Source organism: Schistocerca piceifrons, chromosome 6 (assembly GCF_021461385.2).
Source record: "Schistocerca piceifrons isolate TAMUIC-IGC-003096 chromosome 6, iqSchPice1.1, whole genome shotgun sequence".
Taxonomy (NCBI): Eukaryota; Metazoa; Arthropoda; class Insecta; order Orthoptera; family Acrididae; genus Schistocerca; species Schistocerca piceifrons.
Window position 1 is genome coordinate 348,273,968 of NC_060143.1, and position 25,009 is coordinate 348,298,976.

Genomic DNA, 25,009 nt, shown 5'->3' on the forward strand with positions numbered 1-25,009 from the left:
TTTTTTCCAATTACAGTACATACACTTTTAATATCACACTATTTCTGTCCCTCACTACCTAATTTCCTATTCCTACTGACAAGATGTATCTTCCCATTGTTTAATTTGCACTAACAGTATTTTACAACAACAAAAAATTAACAAACACGGATAGTTTTTATTCTCCTCCTTGCAGACTGAACTTTATACAATGAAAACATTTCAACAGGTGGAAATTTGGAAGGACTAATGCAAAACATCATCAACTATTTAAAATATTGACATTTATTGTTTAAAGCAATACTGAATAAAGTAGAAAATGCACACCATCAAAAACTAACACAACAATTCTGAACAATTACATCAGATAATAGTTTATTTATTCTCCTGGTTGACCCAGTTTGCGGAATTCTGCAATCTGCAACCCAACTGCATGTAGAATGGATCTAGCGTCAGGAGAGGGTGCATCTACACCCAGGGCATATCCACATTCACGAATAAAGTATTCCACATCTGCTTCTGATTCTGTTTCTCCAGCTGTCAGCTGACACTTATTTGCAAGCTGGGCAAGTCTTGCCTGCTCTGAACTAAATGCTTCATCCAGGTCAAAAAGCTCCAAAGAAGGAGGAGGGAGCTCTCTGAATGATGGTGGAAATACCTATTGAAATATAATAAAATGTAATACAGCATAGACTAAGAAGGAAATCACTTAACACATTATAAGGAAAAATTACATTTTATAAGCTCAAAGGCACACAACATTAGTTTAAACTCACAGCTGCTTGAAGAAATGGAAGTGGTGTTTCAAACTGAGGTGTTATAAGTCTGAGGGGTTCATGTTTCACGTTCAATTGATTGTAAGCTTCAATTGCATCTGCCACAATGCCTGTATGTATGGAGAATAAACGCTGATCAAACAACTTCGTGTAATCCATTGGTATCTCATCTGTCGATTCCTGTAAGCATACACGTGGCCTTTCTGCCAACTTTGCTGTGTCTGGTATCATGTTGTAGTCTGCTATCTGCAAAGAATGAGAAACATTTTGAGATTTTCACATATTGTAGTAAGAGACACCATGTGTAACGAGTATGAATTCCAGATATCTACTATTAGCTCTTTATGATGTAACATCCATTGGAAAAAAGCAATAGTGTTATATAATATGTTCTGAGGGTTAGTACTTTAAATTCTCCTACATAACTTTCTTAATGCATTTTCAACTTATTAACCTACAGTTATGACAAGATGTCATATTTTGTTAGTGGGTAACAGGGTAAACAATACAATAACTGAAGAGAATGTACCAACAAGGGAAAAACTGAACTATAGCTTTTAAAACCTACTTTTTTTACAATTCATATTCTTGTAATTTACTTCATTTTATTAATGAGTTATTTTATTACAAAGCAGCAAATCATTTTCCAAATTGTAAATAGCAAAGCATATACATGCACTGAATACCTTCTTGTTTACAGCAATTGGAATGATCTGGAAACCTAGGACTGGAGGATTGTTAAGCTTACTTTTACTCTGGAAGCAAATTCTTGTTGGAGCTTAACTCCAAATCCAGTTTTCTGTAGTCCACTATCAACTCTTTTTCACAATATTTAACATGTGTGGCACACACTTAGCCTTCCATTCTTCCTTCAGTTCAGTGGAATCAACACCTTTCAAGTCTTAGTATCTTATGACATGCCATTCCCTAGTATTTGCCATAATTAGTTAATGTCTTGACTGATTGTAAGGAAATTAAATTCAGTACTTTGGAAGTTTATATTCTTTTTAATTCCTCTCTTTGCAGGTGATATACGGTGTGTAAGTTAGGTTTATTAGAGTATAGATATAGTACGAGGCTTGTGTATCTGCAATTTATATGCAACAGTGGTTGGGTGGTAACTGTGGAATTCATGCAGTATTGGATGCTGTAAGGACTTAACAATGACAAATTAAAAAATCTGCCAGCTACTTAAAGTACGGAAAACTATTCACAGTTTATTAAGGCTAAACCATATGCAAAATTAGCAAATAGAAAAAGCAATTTTCTGATGTGAAACATCCTGCCAGATAAATACTGTGTGCCAGTCCAGGACTCAAACCTGCTACCTTTGCCTTTTGCAGCCAAGTGCTCTACCAACTGAGCTACCCAAACATGACTCACGAACAGTCCTCACAGCTTTACTTTCACAACTATTTCTTCTCCTGGCTTCCACACTTCACCAAATTTTTCCTGCATGTCTTGTGGACTAGCACTCCTGGAATAAATGATATGGAAGAGAAATGCTATGGCCACAGGGGACTGTTTCCAGAATGAATTTTCACTCTGAAGCAGAGTGTGCACTATGAGGACAGGTTGAGACACTGTCTGGATAACTCAGCCAGTAAACTACTTGCCTGCAGAAGGAAAAGACTCAGGTTCGTGTCCTAGTCTGTAACACAGTTTTAACCTCACAGGAAGTTTCAAATCAGTGTGCACACTGCTGCAAATTGAAAATTCATTCTACAATTTTCTGATGAGAGACAAAAGTTTGAGAAGACAAAATAATTTCGTTCTTTAACGCTGATAATTAAAAAAGAGCAGAAAATGACAACAGTATGAGTGACAAAGAATAGTGTTATGAATTGCTGCTAAAAAGCTACTACCGGTGTGGCCTTATGAGAAAAGATACTGGTGCAACCAAAACATTTCTTAGTAATTATTAATTATGGACCAGAAATAAATTGTAAGACAACTCTCCCCCCCCCCCCTCCTCCAATACACTTCTGAGGTATTGTGTGGCTTCTCCATTTCTAAGTTCATTAGCTGGATACTTAGAAACAAGACTTCAGAAACATGGGACTGAGACTTTAAAATTTAATATTTCTGATCTTCATAAGGTCCAGATATGTTCAAAGGTCACACTGAGGCTAAATAAATAAGGGGGCGGGAGGGGGGGGGGTTGGTGGAATGAAACTGGTGCATAATCAGGTGAATAGCAAGAGTGATTTCAACATGCAAGAAACATATCTGATGTCTTTTTAAGACAAAGAAGTTCAGTCATTTCCTAAAGAAGACTTGCAAAGACAACATACACACTGATTTATCGAAGGGATTTTCTGCTGTTTGTATCAATGGAAACAGTCATTACCTAAAGAAGACTTACAAAGACAACATACATACACACCTATCAAAAGGATTTTGTGTCTTTTGTATCACTATTATATGTTAAGAGACTTTTTCTATTTTCCTTGGTCAACGAGATAGTAAAGCATTTTCTAAAGCAGTTACAAGTAATAGAAGGATGCTACCAATGGACCATCAGTCCACTAGTCACACAAATTTTCTGCAACAAATTATAATTTTAATCTTTTACATGATAAGAGCAACAGAAAATTCTGCAGTTTTCTACTTCCTTTGACTTTTATGAACATTTTAGCACGGGCAGCTGCAGTTGCAACCATATGCTAGTTTAAGTTTTAGGTAACTCCTAAAATGAGATGGTTTGCAGAAAGTGGTCGAAGGCCACAGTTTGCAGGATCCATGTTTTGTGGGTGTCTATAATGTAAGCTGTTCATTTCAATTGCAGGAAAAGTGTTCACTGTTAGCAGGTACCTATGGCAGCAGTGTTCAGTGTTTATGTGCTATGCTGCACATGTACTCCAATTACAAACGACAGCGGTTTCTCATCAAAACAATAAGGCTCTTTGTGTGGATTCAAAAAAATTAAGTCCAATGTGTCACAGTTTACTTCATGTATAACCAACCAAGTTTCTTTGAAAGAAGTGTCTGTGAGAAATTATGGAAAGTGCAGTTCATATGATTATTGAGTTATAATCCACATCATGATGACAGGCACTTCTTTACAGATAGAGGCAGTGATAGGGAAGCCACTGAAAAATGGATATGCCACAGTCTGCAAGAGAGCAGGGATAATCATCTGGTGTTGCAGCAAGACATCCAAAGGCAGATTAAAACTCATTGGGTGTCAGGGGTTCACAGAGAGGAAATGCGGAGAACTCTCCAAAACTGAGCCGCCTTTTGATGTGACACTATAATAATAAGAATATTACATCATATAAGATGTAGAGCAATTTACTGAACCTTTAAAACAGTTATGGAATGATATGACACTGGTTTAGAATGGCTGCATAGAAAATCGAAAAGTAGTAGTAAGCAAACCTGAGAAAAGATAAAAAGAAAAATTAATCATGAATGTACAAAAACACAAATCAGATGCTTCAGGAAAAGCAAAAAGGTCTAGAAGAAGCAGACAGTAATCAGTAATGACATTGCATGGCAAACTGACAAAGCAGTGATAGTAAATGTCTAATACGTGACAGCACTCTTAACAGTGATTATAGTGCCTGGAACTGGACTGATTTACTACATAGACAGTAACAAAGACCCTTCAGTGTATATGAATCACAAAAATGGAACAGATGCAGTGATATGGTGGTGGTTGTTGGGATGTTTAAGGGGGACTAAACAGCTAAGGTCATCAGTCCCCTGCAGTGATATGGACTTTTACTATACAGGAGAATGACTTGGGTTGTCATGAGAAGTTATATGCTGGGGGGCCATTAAAACTGCAATCCCACCAAGAAAGCAATCATCAAATGTCAAATCAACATGAAGTACACAACATGCTCGAGTTTGTAAAAGATTAACATTTCAAAGCAATCACACAATGTAGGTAGGATTACTACTGCCTCTAGCCTGTATAAAGAGAGATTACACAGCGGGTTTCTAATTTAGAACTTGCATTTGAATGTCGGTTGTTTATGAGAAGATTACAGTATTTACTCAAATCTAAGCCGCACTTTTTTTCCGGTTTTGTAATCCAAAAAACAGCCTGCGGCTTAGAATCGAGTGTACAGTAAGCGGAAGTTCTGAAAAATGTAGGTAGGTGCAGCCACAACTAATTTCTGCTGTTGAATATATGTAGCGCTACACCGGCATGCTTTGCAGGCACAAAGATAAATACTGGCGCCAAAACCTCTGCGTCAGTAAATAAATTTTTTTTAAAAAAAAGGTAGAAGACAAGCTTTTTCTCTCCGCCCCGAGTTTCGACCACTGCATTTACACACATTATCCAACAAAGTAAGTAGAAATTCCGTATTGTTCATCTTCGAATGTAGCAGCCTTTCAAATATTCGTAGCAACAAAAATAAATTTCTTCACAGAAAAATACCAACAATACACAAGGCTTTACGATTGTTGCATGAGTTGATACGCTGGGACTCAGTGAGATTTTACGTAGCAGCACCTATTGCTTCGTGGAATTTTATGAAGTGCCCGTTTGGTGTTAGTGAACCATAATTAAGCACTTTCTTTATAGTGCCAAATTCAAGAGAAGAGTTATTTCTTTTGCGGAACAAAGCTGTAATCGTGCTGCAGGTCTGCGACACGGGTTTGATGAGAGCAACGTCAGGCGATGGCAACTGCAGAGAGACAAATTATTTGAATGTTAAGTAGCAGGAAAGCATTTAGTGGGCCAAAGTGTGACCGATATCATGCACTAGGTGATTTTAAATGAATTTGTTAAGGAACAGCATCAGAAATTCCTGCCTGTGAACGCCGAAATTTTAAAAGTTAAGGCACATGAAATTGCTAGAGAGCAAAAAATCGAAAATTTTAAGGCTAGTCGCAGCTAGCTTGATCTGTTTATGAAGCGCTGGGGTTTTTCACTTTGGAGGCGAACTTCAGTTGCACAGAAGCTGCCAAAAAATTATGAAGAAAAACTTGTGGAATTTCAGCACTTCATAATTAGGCAGCACACAGAAAATCAATACCGTACCTTCTTAGTCATGAAAATGCTGACAGAACTCCCGTATATTTTGACATGCCGTCAAATTATATGGTTGACGCCGAAGGAAAGAAAGACATAAGTGCTCTTACATTGGGGGATGAAAAACAGTGGATGTCCGTCATGTTTGCTTGCACAACAGATGGACATAAATTACCCCCATTCATAGTTTTCAAGCGAAAGACTTCACCGAAATCGGAAGTGTTTCCAAAAACTGTAATTGTACGAGCAAACGAAACTAATTGGTTTTCGGAGGACACGGTGCTGGAATGGATTAGGGATGTGTGGAATCATCGTCCTGGTGCAATGCTTAGTTTACGCAATTTGTTGGTATTAGATGCGTATGCAGGCCTACAACGCCTGCAGTAAAACGAGAATCAGAGGAAAGTAAAATGGACTTGACAGTAATTCCAAGCGGGATGACGTCAATTCTGCAACCACTTGACGTCTGTCTGAATAAACCATCTAAGGGCAAGCTTAAACGCATGTACACAGACTGGCTTTCGAAAAGCGACAGACAAATGTGCAAGTGTGCCAATGGATTTATGATGCATGGAAGTGTGTTCCAAATCAGACTGTGCAACAAGCATTTAAAAAATGTTCTGTATTTAATGCACTAGATGGCACAGAGGACGATGCTCTGTGTGAAGAAATGAGCAACAAAGAATCGAGTGATAGTGATTCAGAATCATGACTGATATTTTAAACATTTCGTATAAGATGTACTACAAACCTAATAATTTTTTTTTAATTTCAGCATTTAATTTCTAAGTTATTTCCATTCTTATTTTATAAGTGTTGCTACTCTTCTTTGCACAGGACTGAAAAGCATCGAGAGCTGCATCAAACCAGTTTACGGACTGAAGATAACATCACACTCTGCGCATTTGAAGTCATTACTAAAAATCTACTATGAAAATTCGACTAGCAAGACTGTTGGGGATGTATGTCAATATGGCCAACTCTACGTTCTGAATTTTTTCCAACCTGTGACAAGAAATGGTTGCTAATAGGAACATTTATGAATTGTGAATCACATGCAGTATTCTCTTCACCATAAGAATAATACGAATGTGAACATTATGCCATGTGTTCTTTTGTGTTTGCTGCTATCTCATTTAAATCCTGTCTTCCTAATAAACTACGAAACTAGAGTGAGACAACAGCAAACGCGGAAGAATATACATATCATGTCATTTTTATATTCATACTATTCTAATGCTGGATAGTGAGACAAACAGAAATGAAGAACGGCAAGTGACTAAATTTTTAAATCTAAGATGACTAATTTCTGTGCAGAATGTAATGCATAAAGAGGCATCTGCAAAGATTTTCAAATGGAGAAAAGTTTTCGCTAAGCTCTCATTCAGAACATCTTCTATCATTTGGTTCTTGTTGATCATTATCAAAGAAAGTAGCAGTATAAGTAACAACATATAGCAGTCTCTTACCATTGTTTCGCTAATGAGACAATTCACCTCTTTTTTTTTAATTATAAGCGGCGCTAGCGCGCACAAAAGTAAGCCATGCCGCGAGCGGCAACAGGTCATAAATATTCACTATCAGAATGCGACAAACAATGCATGGCACAGTACAAAAATGCATTTTCAGCTTAGAGTGACGTAAACACCTATAACAAAGAGAATTTCACTTATCAGATCAAAGCAAATTAAGCAATCGATTTAAACCAGATGAAGCACGTGAAAAAGGAAGGGTACCCGCATAAATACGGGAGGAGAGCCTGATGTATAGCAATTGCTACCTGGTAAAACTTAACTGCTAAGCTTACAACTCGAACCAAACTACTGTAGCTGTATCTTCATCCATTCGACCTAAATTGTGTCTCATGTTATAATGGACCAACTTTGTTTCGATTTGGAGGCGCAGCTAAAACTTTTCTCTCCCCTAGGATTTCGAGTCTCAAATTTCAAGTGCGGCTTAGATTCGAGTAAATGCAGTATGTTATACACCTCACCTCATGTAATAAAGAGGTACGTCTAACATTACATGTTGGAATTCTGGCAGTGGTAGGAACAGCTGTTCTGGCATATAGCTGGAGCAGCATGGAATGGTGTACCCAAATCTTTCATCCAAGCTCAGTTTGACTCAGTGTTCAGCTGGGTTAGAGACACTATTGCTGACAGAGAAGGCAGATGTGTGTGCTATACACTCTGTATGCTCCCAAATCACCTATGGTACGTATTGATCATGTATTCTTCCTGCTATATTGTTTACACACAATACATAAAATTTCATTATTTGCTATATTTCCTGGCACTGCAACTGTGATGGCCAGCAATGTACAGTAAAAATGAGGAAATATTGTCTACAGAAATTTACTGAATATGACTGATTTGCCCTCAGTGAACACAGCGGACAAGAGTCAAGTTTGTAACATAAAGAACTAATTACGATGGTACGAAGACAATGAAGCATACAGGCGAAGAGAATGAAACATACAGGAGAAGAAAGAAAAGAACAAGCAAAGAAAAAAGAGGGATGGGGTGGGGGACGAGAGAGAAGAATGGTAGAAGGAAGGCTGTGGGTAGTGATTCAAGCATGGAGAGGTTGGAAGCAATGGACCAAAGAAGACTGTATTGAATGTGATAGTTAAGGTAATTTGTTCAGATATTTTAAGCAATACATAACAATAATAATTTCACAAGTTCTGGTGAAAGTAACTATGAGGGAACTATAAATATGAAGTAGTTAACTTTGTATATCAGTCTGAGAAAAAGAGCTATTTTACTTTTGCTCAAGTTCCACAATAACCTAAGTCTTGTAGTAAAACTACTTTAAAAAGTGAAAAGTGTAAAGTATAAAAATCCTCCTCTAATGAAAATCTGGATACAGAATACGATAAAGAGATTAGGAAGATATAATATGATATTGAGCTAAACGGGAGGTAGTGCATTATAGGTATGAACAATCACCGGGAATAATAATAGATACCTGCCTTATGCTGCCTGGAAGCTATAGAAAATGTCTATAAAAATGATGATAGTCACACACTTCAATGTTAATGTAGTTGAATCAATTTGATTCAGCTCAGTCTGTATGCATTAAGTTCATACTGCGCCATGTTTGGGTCAGGTTCCTCAGTGCACTAATATGTAGATGCATCTAAGTGAGACAAGCCAGTGAGAACCTAAATCCCCATTAGACAAACCAAAAATCCTCTTGCAATCTAGTGTCAAACAACATTTATCAGATATCAACCATTGCAGTATGATTAAGGAAAGGCAACCACTCACCAACAACTGATATGGAGCCTATAGAAACACCCAATGGGAAACAGTATTTACAATAGCTTTTGAGCTTTTGCTTTTTCTCATTACACTAACTTCACACAGACGAACAAATCCACACACTCGCAGCCACAGTGAGACTCATTGTCGTGACCAGTGGGGACATACATATCCAACATACAAATTTATTTCCTCGAGTTCACATGGATATGAAAGTCCCAATCTGTGTGGTGCTGTGATCTAGGGTTGAATGTACTGACTGTTTGGAGCCAACAAGATCACTGTTTGGCACCTAATGCATGAGATATCACTTAATTGCTTCAGTTGTGCATTATGTGCATGGTGTTCACATGGTTTTCTATGTGTTTTCCCTGTTTGCAATACACTGTTTGCTAGAAATATACATATTTGTTCACTTATTTTTTGATAAAACACTTTTAAATTTGTTTAATGGTTTTGCCTTATAGCCAGTGTGAGGAGAGATGCTCCATTTGTGCTTTTTCTTCATATTTATGTCTAAATCACTACACTTATATATTTAATTTGGTGTCACAATCTTATTTTATTTCCCTTGATTTGATATGAAATGGGAAACTACACAAACTCCTGGTTTGATTTTGTGATAAACACTTGCCTTCTCCCACTTGTAATATTTCTCCCAGTTGAAAGCTGCCTTAGAAGAGGGAGGGGAAAAGAAAAGTGGTCACATTTTACTCAATTATTACAGTCCATATGATGAAACTTTTTACTACTGCAACACCCAAAAGAAAATTAAAAAGACAATGCCACCATTTAAGTGACTTATTTTCAGAAGCACATCTTCCTCTACACTGGTCGAAGCACTCTACAGCTCCCATTAGAAGTGTGTACTCTGCAGAGTAGGATATAGCTGACGTTGTACCATCTCTGTTTTTTCTTGTGATATATTTTATATCTCTCAAATTGTGAGCCATTCACAAAACAGTAACTAGCTTATTATCTTACCATTTTACTGCAGATACACACCCATATGTGAGGATGATGATGTGCCCTTACATACAGCTGGAAAACATTTTCCAGTAAGGAACAAAAGATGATGCAAGATGATGATACAGACAATGCAGCACACAAAAGCAAGAGATAAGGACTAATTTCATATGTAGGTACTACAAATTTTATAAAATGTTAAGCTGTGAGTAAATAAATTTGTTTGACTTAATAACTATATTAACACTCTTCTTTTTACAGATCCTAATCCCTAGTACAAAAATTATTTTAAGAGGGGTATATGTGTCAGGAATGTGTCCCATTTTAAAATAATAATAAAGCTATAAAAAACAAATAAAATTTAGTAATACAGTGTGACATCGTATCCAGTCAAGAGCAGAAAACAAATTTTTACACTAATATAAAAAATTTTAACTAAAGTCTTAAAAATCTTTTGTAAGGCTAATTCGGTAGAAGAAAATTTTATATAATGTACTGCTACTGACTGTCACCTGTTTATATAATAACTATGTTAAAACAAGGTGCGTGCGCGCACACACGTCCATCCCACCCTACCAATGAGAGAGAGAGAGAGAGAGAGAGAGAGAGAGAGAGAGAGCCATTTGCCCACACAGTTTCATCAAAATAATTGGGAGAAATATAAAACTCACCCCTATCTATTTTTGCCCTTCTATTTCTCTCTCCTCTCTTTCACCTGCTCCATCACACCCTATCCCTATCCCACCTGCTTCATCACACCCTGTACCTCTTCCACCTGCCTTCTCACAACGTAGTCCCCTTATGTCTGCTTCCTACCTCCATTTCTCATACCCTCTACACCTTCCAGCTCACTCCCTCTCCCCATTCCAACTGCCTCCTTACACCCTATTCCTTTTTCATTTGTCACTAACTCTCTCCATCATCCATCTGCCTCCCACACAGCCCTCTCCTTCCCTCTCTCTCTCTCTCCAGCACCTCCATCCCAACTCTCCTTGAAATGGAAGGGCTTCTGTCCAAAAATCAGCTCAGATTTTGAGAGCATCACTCATGCAAAACTCAGCTTGCCTTTTTCTCGCGATATGAACTGTGGATGAAGGGCAACAGGCAGATACCATATTGACACATTCCATATTCCTAGATTTCTGGAAAACATTTGATGCAGTGCCAAATGGCATACTCTTAGCAAAGGTACGAGCATACAGAATAGGTTCCCAGGTACATGGGTGGCACGAGGCTTTCTTCATTAATAGAAATCAGAACATGGTCCTCAAGTATGAGTGTTCATGAAAGACAAGAGTACTGTCAAGTGCCCCAGGAAAGTACTACTCTGTATACATAAATAATGTGGTGAGTAGCAATCTGCAACTGTTTGCTGATGATGCTGTGGGGCACAGGAAGGGGTCATTGAGTAACTGTAGCAGGATCCATTGATTTCATACTGGTAGGTTTGACCAAGATGCAAACATTATGAAGATTTTTTGTGAACTTAAGTGGGAATCCCAGGAGGGAAGACAATGTTCCTTTCACAAGATATTGTTAAGATAAACTTTAGAAAACTGGCACTTGAATCTAACTCCAGAATAATTGTGCTGCCGCCAATACATTTCATGTAAGAACCATGAAGATAAGAGAAATGAGGTCTCTTGCAGAGGTATATACTCAGCTATTTTCCCCTCTGTGCGAGTGGCACACAAAAGGAAATGACTAGTAGTGGAACTTGCAGAGTATTTATGCATACATAGATGCCACCCTCTCCTCTCTCAGCACCCCCTCCTCCTCCATCTTAGTCCATCTCCTCATCCTTCTCAGTCCATCTCCTTCGAACTCTCCCTCCCTGCCCAGCTCTTCCTCCTGACCCTGCCTCTCTGCCTAGCTCCTCCTCCAGATTCTGTCCATCTCTTGCTCTGCCTCTCTGTGACCATATCCTACTCCTCATTTCCTGTCATTCCCTAATCCCTCTCCTTCTGTCCACCTTCTCCACCCACCCACTCTGTTTCTATTTTTCTCTTTTCCCCGTCCTCTCTCTGTCTGTTTCTTCCACCATCCTTTCTCTTTCCGTATCTCCTCCACCAACCTCTTTCCCCTCTGCCCAACTTCTCTTCAAATTTATCTCTCCACCAATGTCTCTATGTCCATCTCCTCCTTCCTCTCCTCTCTCAACCTCCTGCTACACCCCTCTCTCTTTCTGTCCATATCGTAATCCCCGCCCACCATCACCCCTCTCTTCATATCTGCCATTCCCCTCTCACTGTCTACCTTGGTCTCCATACTGTTTTTTGGTGCTGCTGAATTAAACAATGTTGTTGCCACATGTAATGCGAGAGGCAATGGAAACGGGCCAGGCCAAACTAGACCCGACCATATACAGTTACACGTCAGGGAGTGCCTGCTACTTGCATTATTACACCAGGCAGCTACCAGATCGGGAGCCAGGAGGGGGACCAGCAACGTAATAACAATGCAGTGGAAAGACAGGACCTCTGCAGGGACCCAATTACTTCACACATGAGCTGTGGACTCTGTTGGGGCAACACGATGGGGAATCAATAACTTGACAAAACAAGTACAGACAGTCAGTATAAATACCCCAATTTTTAGATAGATGCTTGCAGTCTGGCGATAACACAATTTGGGGAGAGGATCATCACAGTCTACAAGTAGACATAAATCTACAATGGACTTTGCCTCCACTAACTCGTAAGTTATGGATTCAACACTCTCCATCTGGTGGGGCACTTCTGGCCCTACTTCCAGCCACTGCAAGCCTCCTACAATAGACAGCTACTGTTCGATACTAGGGCGATGCAACTGTCCAACCAACTTCACCTCATGTCTTCAGCAGATGCCCTGGAGAGCACTGCAATTGTAGAGCTTCTTTGTGATAGTTTTTGTGTGTTCACTAACAAAATGTTTGTCTAATCAATTATGTTTTCATGTTCATATGGCTGATGGCCGCCAGCCATCCACCCACTGCTACCCTGCCTGGGGTGGTGAATTATGGGCTCCTGACACTAAAACTAGTTCCACCACCCAATGTAGTGGGTATTCACCTCCCAACGATTACTAGTGTTAAGTGAGTGATCTAGTTTCCCTCTCCATCAATATGGATGTCTGCAGTTGCATCCTGGAACAAATCTCCAGTCACACTTGAAGGCAGCAGTAAGCACAATGTTGTGAACAAACTAATTGTTTTCTCCTCCTCAGTTGTGTGCAAGAGAGATGGATATGAAATGGGAATGTCACAGGAACTTAAAAGTGGATTTGTAAAGCTGGAGGAACTGGCTGACTTGTCGCAACTCTGGAGGAACCCTAGAGAACACTATTTGCAACCAGTGAGGCGCATGCAGTGCAACCTGTTGGGCCATAGAACACCAGGTACTGAGTCAGCACCAGTTCAGGACCGCAGGTGCCATCACTGTGATTATTTTGCTAAATAAACAAAATCAAGGTGGCTTACAATTAGGCATAGTGTCTAGAATAAACATTTCTGGCTCTTCTGCCGTATTGTATTCTCTGTGTGCATTTCATTGTTCCATTTGTGTCGCGTTATTGTGTTTTGTTTCTATCTCGTGTGATTTGATCGACAGGGGTTCGACACTATCAAGAGTTACACACACAGGGTGTTTCCAAATGGAAGGCAATTAAATCTCTGATAAAAGGAGGAGTGTGTTGAAAACAAAACCAATGGAGGATATATTGACATTTATAGCTCACTTAGTAGCAGCTGCAAGGCTGGGGTTCTGGACAGACTAACCTTACTACAAATGACCCAGTTGCACCTGACGGGGGAAGCAATAGCATTTTTTAGGTACCACAGAAGCCTGAAAAGTGCACTTACATTTGAGCAGCAAAGGGTAGGTCTCAAGCAGCACTAAAAGAAACAAAATAGCACAGGATTCTTTCAGGAACATCTGAGTGGAGTGCTACAGAGGCCGAATGAGGCAGAATCAGGAAAAATGCAAATACTTATAAGCTAATGGATGGCAACAAATCAAACAAAATTATTCTCCACGAGGTGGAGCATACAGCATTGGATGCTTTCCTAAGGGGGCTGCCAGCTGATGTGTCAAGGTGGGTATGGGAGTGCCCCCAAAGAATTTGGCTATCACCATTAGGGCAGCTACAGAGTTAAAGGAGATAGATGTTGCAACAAGAGTATGACACACGAGATGTTATAGACGAGGACATTTGGGGCATATTCAGAGGCAGTGTCATTAACTACAACGTGGAAGCTGTGGCATGTTTCTGCACCATCAAGATTATAGGAACACGAGGTGAAATGGACAGAGGCAGAATAGTCACCCTTTAAACACCAATGGGAACTCCTAATCTGCTAAATGGCGTCCTAGTAAATTTAAATGCTGAAAAACATATGCAGAGTTGATTGTGGCTTAGTGGGGATTGTGAATTGTAGGGAGCATAATTTGTATTGGACACACAGGTACATATGTCAGTGGCAAGTCTGGACCTCTTCAGTAAGAGGCACTTGAACTTTCCACATTATAAATTACATGGGGTAGGCAACAGTGATATAAAGTCATTGGAGCCAGCATGGCCATGTGTTCAGGTCGAGGTGGAAGTTGTGGGTCTTATAGGTTAAGGGTACTGCACAATCCTAATTTGCTAGCGATAAATAGCCACAAGGTTTATCTATCACGAAGGACAAACCAATTAAACTGCACGCGAAATCACCGAGTCAATTCTTGAGGTAAAGTGGCGCAACACACTGGGAAATTGCTTTGGATGAGCGTAGAAATGGAACTACTTGTTAACATGTTGAGTGTGGTTTGAGCTACTAGAAGAGAATGAGGCGTTGGATGCAGCATGTTGTTTTGCACATAAAACTGATGTATGCATACCGGAAACGGATAGTGAAAGAGTGGTTGCTGTCAGTGTAGATAACTTTGGCACTAATGAAGTAAATCTGGCCAATAAGTTGTTAGTAGCCAATTTAGATGTTCTAGATGAAGATGATGTATACAGATCAAGTGTGGACGATAGCCTTAAGTGAGCGATCTGTACAACTGCATTGCGTGCAAAAATGGAGTGTGTGAAGAAAACAGAGAGGGTACCCGTGAAGGAGTAGTAGTTGGAATTCAAAGACCATTTTGATCCTCATGGCCCACCACTGGCAACAACCGTACAGGAATCCAACTGGGGAAGAAGCACCTGTTGGCCAAAAACTGTATACAATTGCCCATCAATTAGAATCAATTATGGAGAAATTCATCAAAGAGCAATTGTGCAAAGTACTAGTTCTAGGCAGCCCCTGTTGCTGCACCTACAAAATCATCAGATGCTACAAGAAATTTTAGATTCTGCAGGGACTATCAGGATTTAAACAGCACAAAACCAGCAGATGGATAATCCAATACAAAAATTACAGAAACTCTGGGTAACTTAGTGCAGTGTCAGTACTTTTCTACATTAGATCTAAGGATTGGTTACCATCTATTGGAAGTGGTGCCACAGGACTAATGAAAATATGCATTTTCAGCCATTTCGCAGCCATTACTAGTATCAGCTAATGCCATTTTGTTTCAAAAGTACACCAAACACGTTTCAGAAGCTGCTGGAGAGAATGCTAAGGTGTTTAAAGCCATGGCAATGCATGATGTACCTTGACGAGATCATCATGTTTTCAAAGGAGATGGAGGAGCATAAGCAATAGTTAAGGAAAGTATTTAGTAGATTATGATCCGCATGTCTCTTGAGAAGTGTCATTTTGTATTGCAGAAAGTAAATTACTTGGAATATGTAATTAGTTAGGAAGGGGTGAAGACAGAGTCTATTTTGATACGGGAGTGAGGGATTTTCTAACACCGCAGACGAGTAAGAAGTTGCAGTCAATTATGGGATTAGTGAATTATTACAGAAAACTTATGAAGGGATTTGCAGATATTTCATTATCACTTTAAAGGATATGGAATTCCAGTGGTAGGCAGAATGTCAAGCCTCTTTCAAAAAAGTTAAAAGAGGCATTAACAACAAGCTCTGTATTGATCTTACAAGATGGGTTTTATCCTGTTGTGATGTTTCCAACTAGGCAGTAGGGTGTCTTTTGAGCCAGGAAGTACAGGGTAAGGAGCACCCAGTAGCACACTCTTGGTGGCAGTTACATAAAGCTTAAAGAAATTACAGAAAGAGATGTTGGAATTGAGATATAGTGTCATTTATTTCAGATGTTATCTGTACAAGGTGATAACTGATCACAAAGCACTAAAGTGGCTGTCAAAGTTAAAGGATCCTTCCAGGAGACTCATGCAAAGGGCACAGAGTGTGTGAGTTTGACTTGAATCATAAAAATGACAAGAAGTATGGGAACACAGACAGGCGTAACAGAACGGTTGGGATAGTGTGGGCACTAGGTAACAGACTTGCAGAGTGGCAGAAGGCACAAGCTGCTGATGCAGACTGCAACATATTAGCACAACACAACTGTGGTTTAGTGTGAACGGTAGGCTGTTATGTAGGTCAACTAAGATGGGGCCACATACAGTAGTACCTGCTGAGCTAATGGAGGAGGTATTGTAGAAAGTGCATGATAACGTTGCGAGGGTTTGTGCCAACAAAGAGCATCTTCCTGCAGTTAGGCCCCAGTGCTGGTCAGACAAAAACCTTGCAAACTCTCAAAAAAATCATCTTGTGATGGTTTCCAAGCTTCTAATGGAAAGTCTGTGTACTGGTTAACAACTTGGTTTAATAATTATGTATTAAATAATAAAACATCAGAATATTCGTTTGATAATTTGGATATATTTTCCAGGTTGAGTGAGGATCAAATCTGAACTAACTAAACGTTTTACACCAAATCCCTGATACTGCACAATGCACCAGAAGTATCTCAAGCATAAAATTACCACCAAACGAAAAAAGCATCACACACTTATTCTAACTAATGAACACTAATTATACTTTGCTGAACCTACTTTGAAATATCCATGCTTGCTCAATCATACAAGACCATAGAGGGTGCAAATGGTACTCAAATACTCAATGACACCTTTGCCCTCACAATGTGATATCTGGGCATGGAGGGATGTAGGAAAATAGACCAGAGAATGACAGAATGTTACTGGTGACTAATGTGGAAAAAGGACATAGGCCAATAGACCATCAACCATTGAGCCAACCGTGTAAACTATCTCTGATCCCTGAAAGAATAGAGAGGAAAAGGTAGCAGAGGGGCGCAGGATGCACTGAGTCTTTTGGGACTTATTTATATGTCCCAATGAAGCAGTGGTCGAGGTACAAACCATGGAGGTGTACGTGACCAGACCAGGAGGAGAGGTGGTACAGAGAAAGACTCGACTTCAGTGAGCAGTGGCCAGACAAAGACTGCAATTGGGATCCCCGTTGTGGATTGCTGTTGTGGGCGATGTATTGCCATGTTATGGAAAAGGAGACAGTGATTTGAACGTTTAGGTGAGCTGCAAATGTGTGCACTATAATTGGCAAGCAGTTGTTGTTGCAGGGTCCGCAATGGAGAAATACCAACTTCCATGAGTAGCCTGTTCATAGGGCTCATCCAGAAAGCTCCCATCGCAATTTAACTTCACAGTGGTGTATAGGGTCCAGCATCTGTAATGCTAAGGGTGATGTTGAACCACTCACCAGGCTCTGATAGTCAAGATGGGACTGTACCAGGGCATTGCACAGCAGCAACAGTGTAAGGCAATCTGCACCCCATCGGTGTGACTCAGGCAACAAAGAATGTTGAGATGCTGCCAACACTTTCACTTAAGCTGACAAGGATGGGGAAGCCAAGTTAAGTGGGTGTCGAAAACTAGTCCCAAAAACAATAGAGTCCACTACATTAAGGAGATGGTCATCAAGACACAGCTATGGGTGCGGCTGAACTGTACAACAGTGACAGAAGCGCATGATGCAAAGTCTTGGAGCAGATGAGCAAAAGGGAAGGTAAAAGTCATCTGCACATAAGAAGGGTGATACTGAGGACCCCACAGTTACTGCAAGACCATAAATGAACACTAAAATGAGAGGCACACTCAGTACAGAGCCCTGCAGGACCCCATTCTCTCGGATGTGGGAGAAACTGTGCGAAGTACTGACTCGATCTTTGAAGGTGCGGAGTGCCAAAAAGTTCTGTATAAAAATCGGGAGCGGATCCCGGAGAACCCACTCGTGTAATGTAGTGAGGATGTGGTGTCACCAGGTGGTGTCATAGGCTATCGTCAGGTCAAAAAAGATGGCAATAAGGTGTTGACTGCAGGAAAAGGCTGTTCAGATGGCAGACTCCATGTATATCATGTTGTCACTGGTGGAGTGACCTTGGTGAAAACTGCCCTGGGACAAAACCAGAAGGCCCCGAGACTCAAGAAGCCAACACAACCGTCTGTTCACTATACGTTCGAACAGCTTGCACAGGACGATAGCTACCCTATCTAGTGGGGTCTTACCAGGTTTTAGCACTTTAAAAATGATACTGTCTCGCCAGTGCGACGGAAATTCGTCATCACTCCAGACGTGGTTGAAGACGGAAAGGAGGTGGCACTGGTAATCCAGTTATAGATGTTTAATCATTTGGTGATGGATGTGGTCAAGAATAGGGGTAGTGTCAGGACAATGTGCTGCAAGGGCACTGAGAAATTCCCACTCACTGAATGGAGCATTACGTGGCTCAGGGTGGCGTGAAGCAAAAGATAGGTGTTGGCTTTCCACCTGCTGTTGTAGGAGATGAAAGGCGAGCGGTAATTCGCAGAGGCAGAGGAGCAAGCATAATGCTCAGCAAGACGCTCTGTGATTGCATCTGGGTCGGTATATACAGCTACATGTGTGGAAATCCCAGGTATACCAGCAGGGGTCTGATAGCTGTAAAGGTGTCTCATCTTGGTCCAAACCTGGGAAGGAGAGGTTCATGATCCAATGGTGGAAATGTATCATTCCCAACAACACTCCTGATTCTGTCGTTTGATGAGTTGTCGGACTCAGGCACGGAGCCATTTGATGGCAAAAATGTGCTCCAGGGACGGGTGCCGCTTATGATGTTGGAGGGCCCACCTATGATCTCTAATGGCCACAGCAATTTCCAGCAACCACCGAGGCACTGTCTTCCACCGGGGGCAACCTGAGGAACAAGGGACTGCTGATTCAGCTGCAGAAACAATGGTAGTAGTAATGTTCTGGATCACCTCATCGATGTCGGCATGCAGCGGAAATCCAATGGTAGTAGCACACGTGAAAGCATTCCCGCCAGCCTTGGTAAGAGCCCATCAGGGCAAGTGTCCAGATGAGTGATGCCGGAGGGACAGGAAGGGTGGATAGATACTTGTCACTATAGCACAAGTAGTCATGAGCTCTCCAGCAGACACATGGTAGAAGGGCAGGACTGCAAACTGAGAGATCACTGGCTGAGTATGTGCCACACTAAAATGAGTGAGAGCACTTGTATTTAGGAGACAAATACCACGCCCAATAATCTCAGTTCCACCCCACAAAGGGATCATCATCATCATCATCATCATCATCATCATCACCATTATCAGCCAGTTCTATCACTTAATGATGTTGCATCTTTGAGTCAGTGAGTTGCAGTGCCTCGAGAATTGTCGCAAATTCTAGAGACCCTCCGTTTACCGCCGTCTTGAACACCCGATATTTTACGTACAATTGTGAGAAATGGGAGTGTCTACCTCGCACCAGTTTTCTGTGCGCGCAGGGTGGACATGTGTCAAAAGAATGCCACAAGGTGAATGGCTGATCGGCACTTACTTTTACCTTCTTACTTACTGACACTCTATAGAGTTGCGGAAGGTGGACTTAAGAGAACCTTGAGTCTTTTTGGAACTGTATTTATTGTAAAAGTAATCAATAGCTTCTGACGGATCAGGAGTCATTCAATTTACGAAATATGATTCATTGATGTGAAACTGTTATGTGGTGTTCTGTTTGTGGAAGTGAAATATAGTAGGGTTGATTTAAAAGTATCCTGAGTGTACACAATGATTTTAAGAGTAGAGAAAATTCCTCCAAACAGGGAAGAAGTTGGGCAGATCGTCGCAGCTGGCTATCCTGAGAAGAAGATCAGCAAAGCACCTCCAAGTAAGTCCAATGATGAAGGGGACATGTGAGTCTTGCACACCCGTACCACATTGCTTCCTCTAGTCGGTGGAAACTGCCAGAGTGTAACAAAGCATCCCAGTAAGATCTTCCATATCTTCCAAGCCTGAGCTTCCTGTTGCCAATTGAATCCCACTGCCTTCCTTATATCTCTGTCCCAACCGTCTGGTGGTCTTCCTCTAGGTCTTTTTTTGGTAAATTGGGCTCCAGTCTAGGACTTGTTTAAACCATCTACCATCTTTTGTTCAAGCAACATGACCAGCACACTGCCATTTCAATGTATTCACTCTTTAGATTATGTCGGTGACCTTTGTTGCTCATCTTATTTCAACTGCTCTCTTCCTGTCTTTTTTTCGTGTAACCCAACATTGATCTTTCAATTCCTCTTTGGGCTACTGTTAGCTTCCTAACAATGAACTCATTTAATGTCCATGCTTCACAGCCATAAGTTATTACTGACTATATACATTGGTCAAAAATAGATTTCTTCAGCTCAACCAAAATCTTAGATTTCAAAATTGAAGAGTGCCTCCCATAAGCTTTCCAGCCTAATTCTATTCACCATAATATTTCTGATTTTAAATCTCCTTTCATGTTTATCAGTTGACCCAGATAGATATATTCCGTGACTCTTTGGAGTTGTGTACTTCAAACTGATATACTTCCCTCAGGTGTCCATTCATTGATCATTATAACATTGGTCATTGATCACAAAGGGTTATGGGTGTGTAAATCACCCAGAAGTAGAAAAGGTGGGGACAGTTGGGAAACTAGTGCAGTCTATACATGGTGCAGCATGTCAACATCTAGAAGATGGTAGATGCTGGTGATGGAAATTGCCTGTGTCATCCTCACACTGACAGCCACAGCTTCTAAGGGTTTTTGAAGGAACACAGGATATATATATACAGACATGAGGTCATATATACAAACTCCACCTGACGCCCTGTTACAGTCATTACAATTTTTGTGATACCCCCAATAGCCACGAAGGGTGGTAAGTTGCCCGGTCCAGGGTCTTATACTCCATAATCTTCCTCTCCTTGCAAAGAACAGTGCAGACCAGCGAGCAGGGGGAGTGGTGCTCTCCACAGCTGACAGGTAGAAGAAGGGGCACATTGAGTATTTGGATGCAATGGATGTCCACAAATGTGACATGTGGTGCTGGAAGTGCACCGGGAAGACGTGTGCTTGAATTTCCAATACTTAAAGCACCGCGTGGGGGGGGGGGATGATTCTATGTTACATCAGTATACTATCATCTTCTTGACCTTTTCAGGTAACGAACCACCCTTCATCCTCAAGGGCCAAGATGAAGGCATGGATAGCAACCCTATTATCTTTTGGTCCCCAATAGACACACTGGACAAAGTTTTTTTTTAGGGCGCAAAACTACTATGGTCATTAGGGCCTGGTCTGTGACTTAGGAAAAGGTAAAAACTGGAAACCAGCAGCAATGGGAATGAAACTCAAAAAATTGGAGAAACTAAAAACAGAAGGAAAGCTTAAAAAACCACTATAGAAGGGGGTTGGTTGTCCCCAAAAAGAGCTTCAAACGACTGACATCATCTCACTGGCACTAATAAACTCAAGAACGCGATCAGCTGAGCGCGTGTCATCTGCTGAAATGGAAGATATATCAGGCGACAGCTGTAGACGAGCGCGTAACGGAGTAAAATAGGGGCACTCAAGTAAAAGGTGTCTTACCGTCCACAGCTGAGAGCAGTGGGGACAGAGTGAGGGAGGATCGCCACTTAAAAGATGTCGATGGCTAAAAAGACAGTGCCCTATCCGGAGTCTAGTTAAAATTACCTCTTCCCGACGACGCGTTCGGGAGGAAAAGGTCCAAGCACAGTGAAGAGCTTTCACGTCCTGCAATTTATTATTGGGAAGTGTTGACCAATGTGAGTGCCATAAAAGAACAACACAACGACATAAAACACTCCGTAGATCGGCAAAGGGAATCGTGCGAATAGCTGGTCGAAAAAGAGAGACTGCAGCCTTGGCCGCTATATCGGCTGCCTCATTTCCACAGATACCAACGTGACCTGGGATCCAGAGGAATGCCACAGAGATGCAGTGGAGCAAGTGTAGGCAGTCCTGAATCCGGTGGACCAGAGGGTGGACAGGGTAGAGAGCTTGGAGACTGAGAAGAGACCTGAGAGAATCTGAACAGATAACATACTGTATCCGCTGATGGCGACGGATGTATTGGACAGCCTGGAGAACAGCGTAAAGCTCCGCAGTATAAACTGAACACTGGCCGGGAAGCCAAAATCGATTTGGGGTATCGCCAACAATATAGGCACTCCCTACACCAAACAATGTTTTTGAGCCATCAGTGTAAATAAATGTGGCTTCCTACATTTGTGCACATAGAGCAGCAAATGCCCGACAATAAACAAGTGAAGGGGTACCATCCTTGGGAAACTGACGAAGGTCACGGAGCAGGCAGGTCCAGGGATGGAGCCAAGGCGGTGCTGTACCCCAAGTTGTCAAGAAAGTTTTAGGAAAGCGGAAGGAAAGAGAATGGAGCAGTTGACGGAAGCGGACTCCCAGTGGTAGTAGGCGTCAAAAAAAATGTCATGGGCGGGATTTACAGACATGGAAGAGAGATGGCTAGCGTAACGACTTAGAAGGACAGCTCGCCAATTGGACAGCGGAGGTTCAGCAGTCTCAGCATAAAGGCTTTCCACAGGGCTGGTGTAAAAAGCTCCAGACACTAACCGTAATCCGCGGTGGTGAATAGAGTCGAGACGCCGAAGAATAGACGGCCAAGCAAAGGAGTAAACTATGCTTCCATAGTCCAATTTCGAGCGCACTAAGGCGCAATAGAGGTGGAGAAGGACCACTCGGTCCACTCCCAAGGAGGTACCATTCAGGACACAGAGGGTGTCAAGGGGTCGCAGACAGCGAGCCGAAAGATAGGAAACGTGGGAGGACCAGCACAGTTTTCTGTCAAACATAAGACCTAAGAATTTAGCGACGTCCAAAAACGGAAGGTTGACAGGTCCTAGATGTAAGGAAGGTGGAAGAAACTACGTACGACGCCAAAAATTAACACAAATGGTCTAACTGGGAGAAAAGCGGAAGCCTATTTCAATGTTCCAAGAGTGGAGGCGATCGAGACATCCTTGAGGATGTCGTTCAAGAAGGCTGGTCCATTGAGAGCTGTAGTAGATCGTAAAATCGTCCACAAAGAGGGAGCCCTAGACATCAGGAAGGAGACAATCCATAATTGGATTTATGGCAATGGCAAACAGTACAACACTTAGCACGGAGCCCTGGGGTACCCCGTTTTCTTGGGAGAAAGTACGGGAGAGAGTAGTGTTCACCCGCACTTTAAATGTGCGCTCTGCCATAAATTCACAAAGAAAAAGGGGCAGCCGTCCTCAAAAGCCCCAAGAGAACAGTGTGCGGAGGATGCCTGTCCTCCAACAGGTATGGTATGCTCTCTCCAGATCAAAAAATATTGCTACCATTTGGCGTTTACGGAGAAAATTGTTCATGATATAAGTGGAGAGAGCAACCAGATGGTCAACTGCAGAACGATGCTTTCGAAAACCAAGTTGGGCAGGTGTTAAAATACTGTGGGACTCCAGCCACCAGGCTAAACGGCTATTCACCATACGCTCCAAAACCTTACATACACTACTCATGAGAGAAATGGGGCAATAGCTAGAGGGGAGATGTTTGTCCTTTCCAGGTTTCGGAACAGGAACGACGATAGCTTCCCGCCATCGTCTGGGAAAAGTACTGTCAGCCCAAATTCGATTATAAAAGCGGAAGGAGGTAACGCAGACTATGGTATGATAAATGCAGCAACATTTGGATGTGGATACCATCCGGTCCTGGGGCGGAGGAGCGAGAAGAAGAGAGTGCATGTTGGAGTTCCCGCATGGAGAAAACAGTATTGTAGATTTCGCAGTTTTGAGAGGAGAAAACTAGAGGTTGCACTTCCGCTGCACATTTCTTTGGGAGAAAAGCTGGCGGGTAATTTGAAGAGCTCGAAATCTCAGCAAAGTGTTGACCCAATGAGTTAGAAATTTCGACGGGATCCACTAATTTATCATGGGCGACAGTGAGCCCAGAGACCAGGGAGAAACTAGGTGCGCCAGAGAACCGTCGAATCCGACTACAAACTTCCGAGGAGGGAGTGAAGGTGTTAAATGAGCTAGTAAAGAAGTCCCAGCTTGCCTTCTTGCTATCGCGGATGACGCGACGGCATCGCACATGGAACTGCTTATAGCGGATACAGTTGGCCAAAGTAGGATGGTGTCTGAAAACACGAAGAGCACGTCGCCGCTCACGTATTGTGTCACGGCATGCCTCGTTCCAGCAAGGAACTTGGGGTGCCAGGGCAATTCGGAGGTGCGAGGTATTGAACATTCCGCAGCTGTAAGAATAACGTCTGCAATATGAGTGACCTCATCGTCGACATTAGAAAAGTGACGGTCATCGAATGTCGCTAGAGATGAAAAAAGTGTCCAATCGGCTTGGGCAAACTTCTAGTGTTGTGGGAGCATATATGGCAGTTGTGGCTGCAATATAAGGACACATGGAAAGTGGTCACTCGAGTGTGTATCAGCAAGGGCGAACCATTCGAAGCGCTGAGCTAGCGGAACAGTACCGACCGAAAGGTCCAAATGAGAGAAACTTGTTGTGGAGGCAGACAAAAATGTTGGGTCCCCAGTGTTGATGCAAACAAGATCCGCTTGGTGGAAGACGTCTATCAATAGTGAGCCATGCGGACAAGGATGTGGAGATCCCCAAAGCGGGTGGTGGGCATTGAAGTCCCCAACCAGCAAATAGGGGGGTGGAAGCTGACCAAGAAGATGAAGGAGATCAGCTCGTGCCATTGGTGTGGACAATGGAATATTTACAGTACAAAGAGAGAAGGTGTATCCAGAAAGGGAAAGACAGACAGCGACTGCTTGGAAGGAAGTGTTTAA

The 25,009-nt window shown here is 41.7% G+C and overlaps 1 protein-coding gene across 1 annotated transcript in view; it reads right to left on the reverse strand.

Moving 5' to 3' along the window:
- Nucleotides 1-243: 243 nt before the first annotated feature.
- Nucleotides 244-25,009, reverse strand: part of LOC124802764 (intraflagellar transport protein 52 homolog) — a 74,874-nt gene continuing 50,108 nt past the window's right edge. The window contains exons 6-7 of the mRNA XM_047263755.1: nucleotides 756-1,001; nucleotides 244-637 (exon numbers count right to left, since the gene is read on the reverse strand). Coding sequence (XP_047119711.1) covers nucleotides 359-637; nucleotides 756-1,001 — 525 coding nt within the window. The 3' untranslated portion in view covers nucleotides 244-358. The remainder of the gene's footprint in view (nucleotides 638-755; nucleotides 1,002-25,009) is intronic.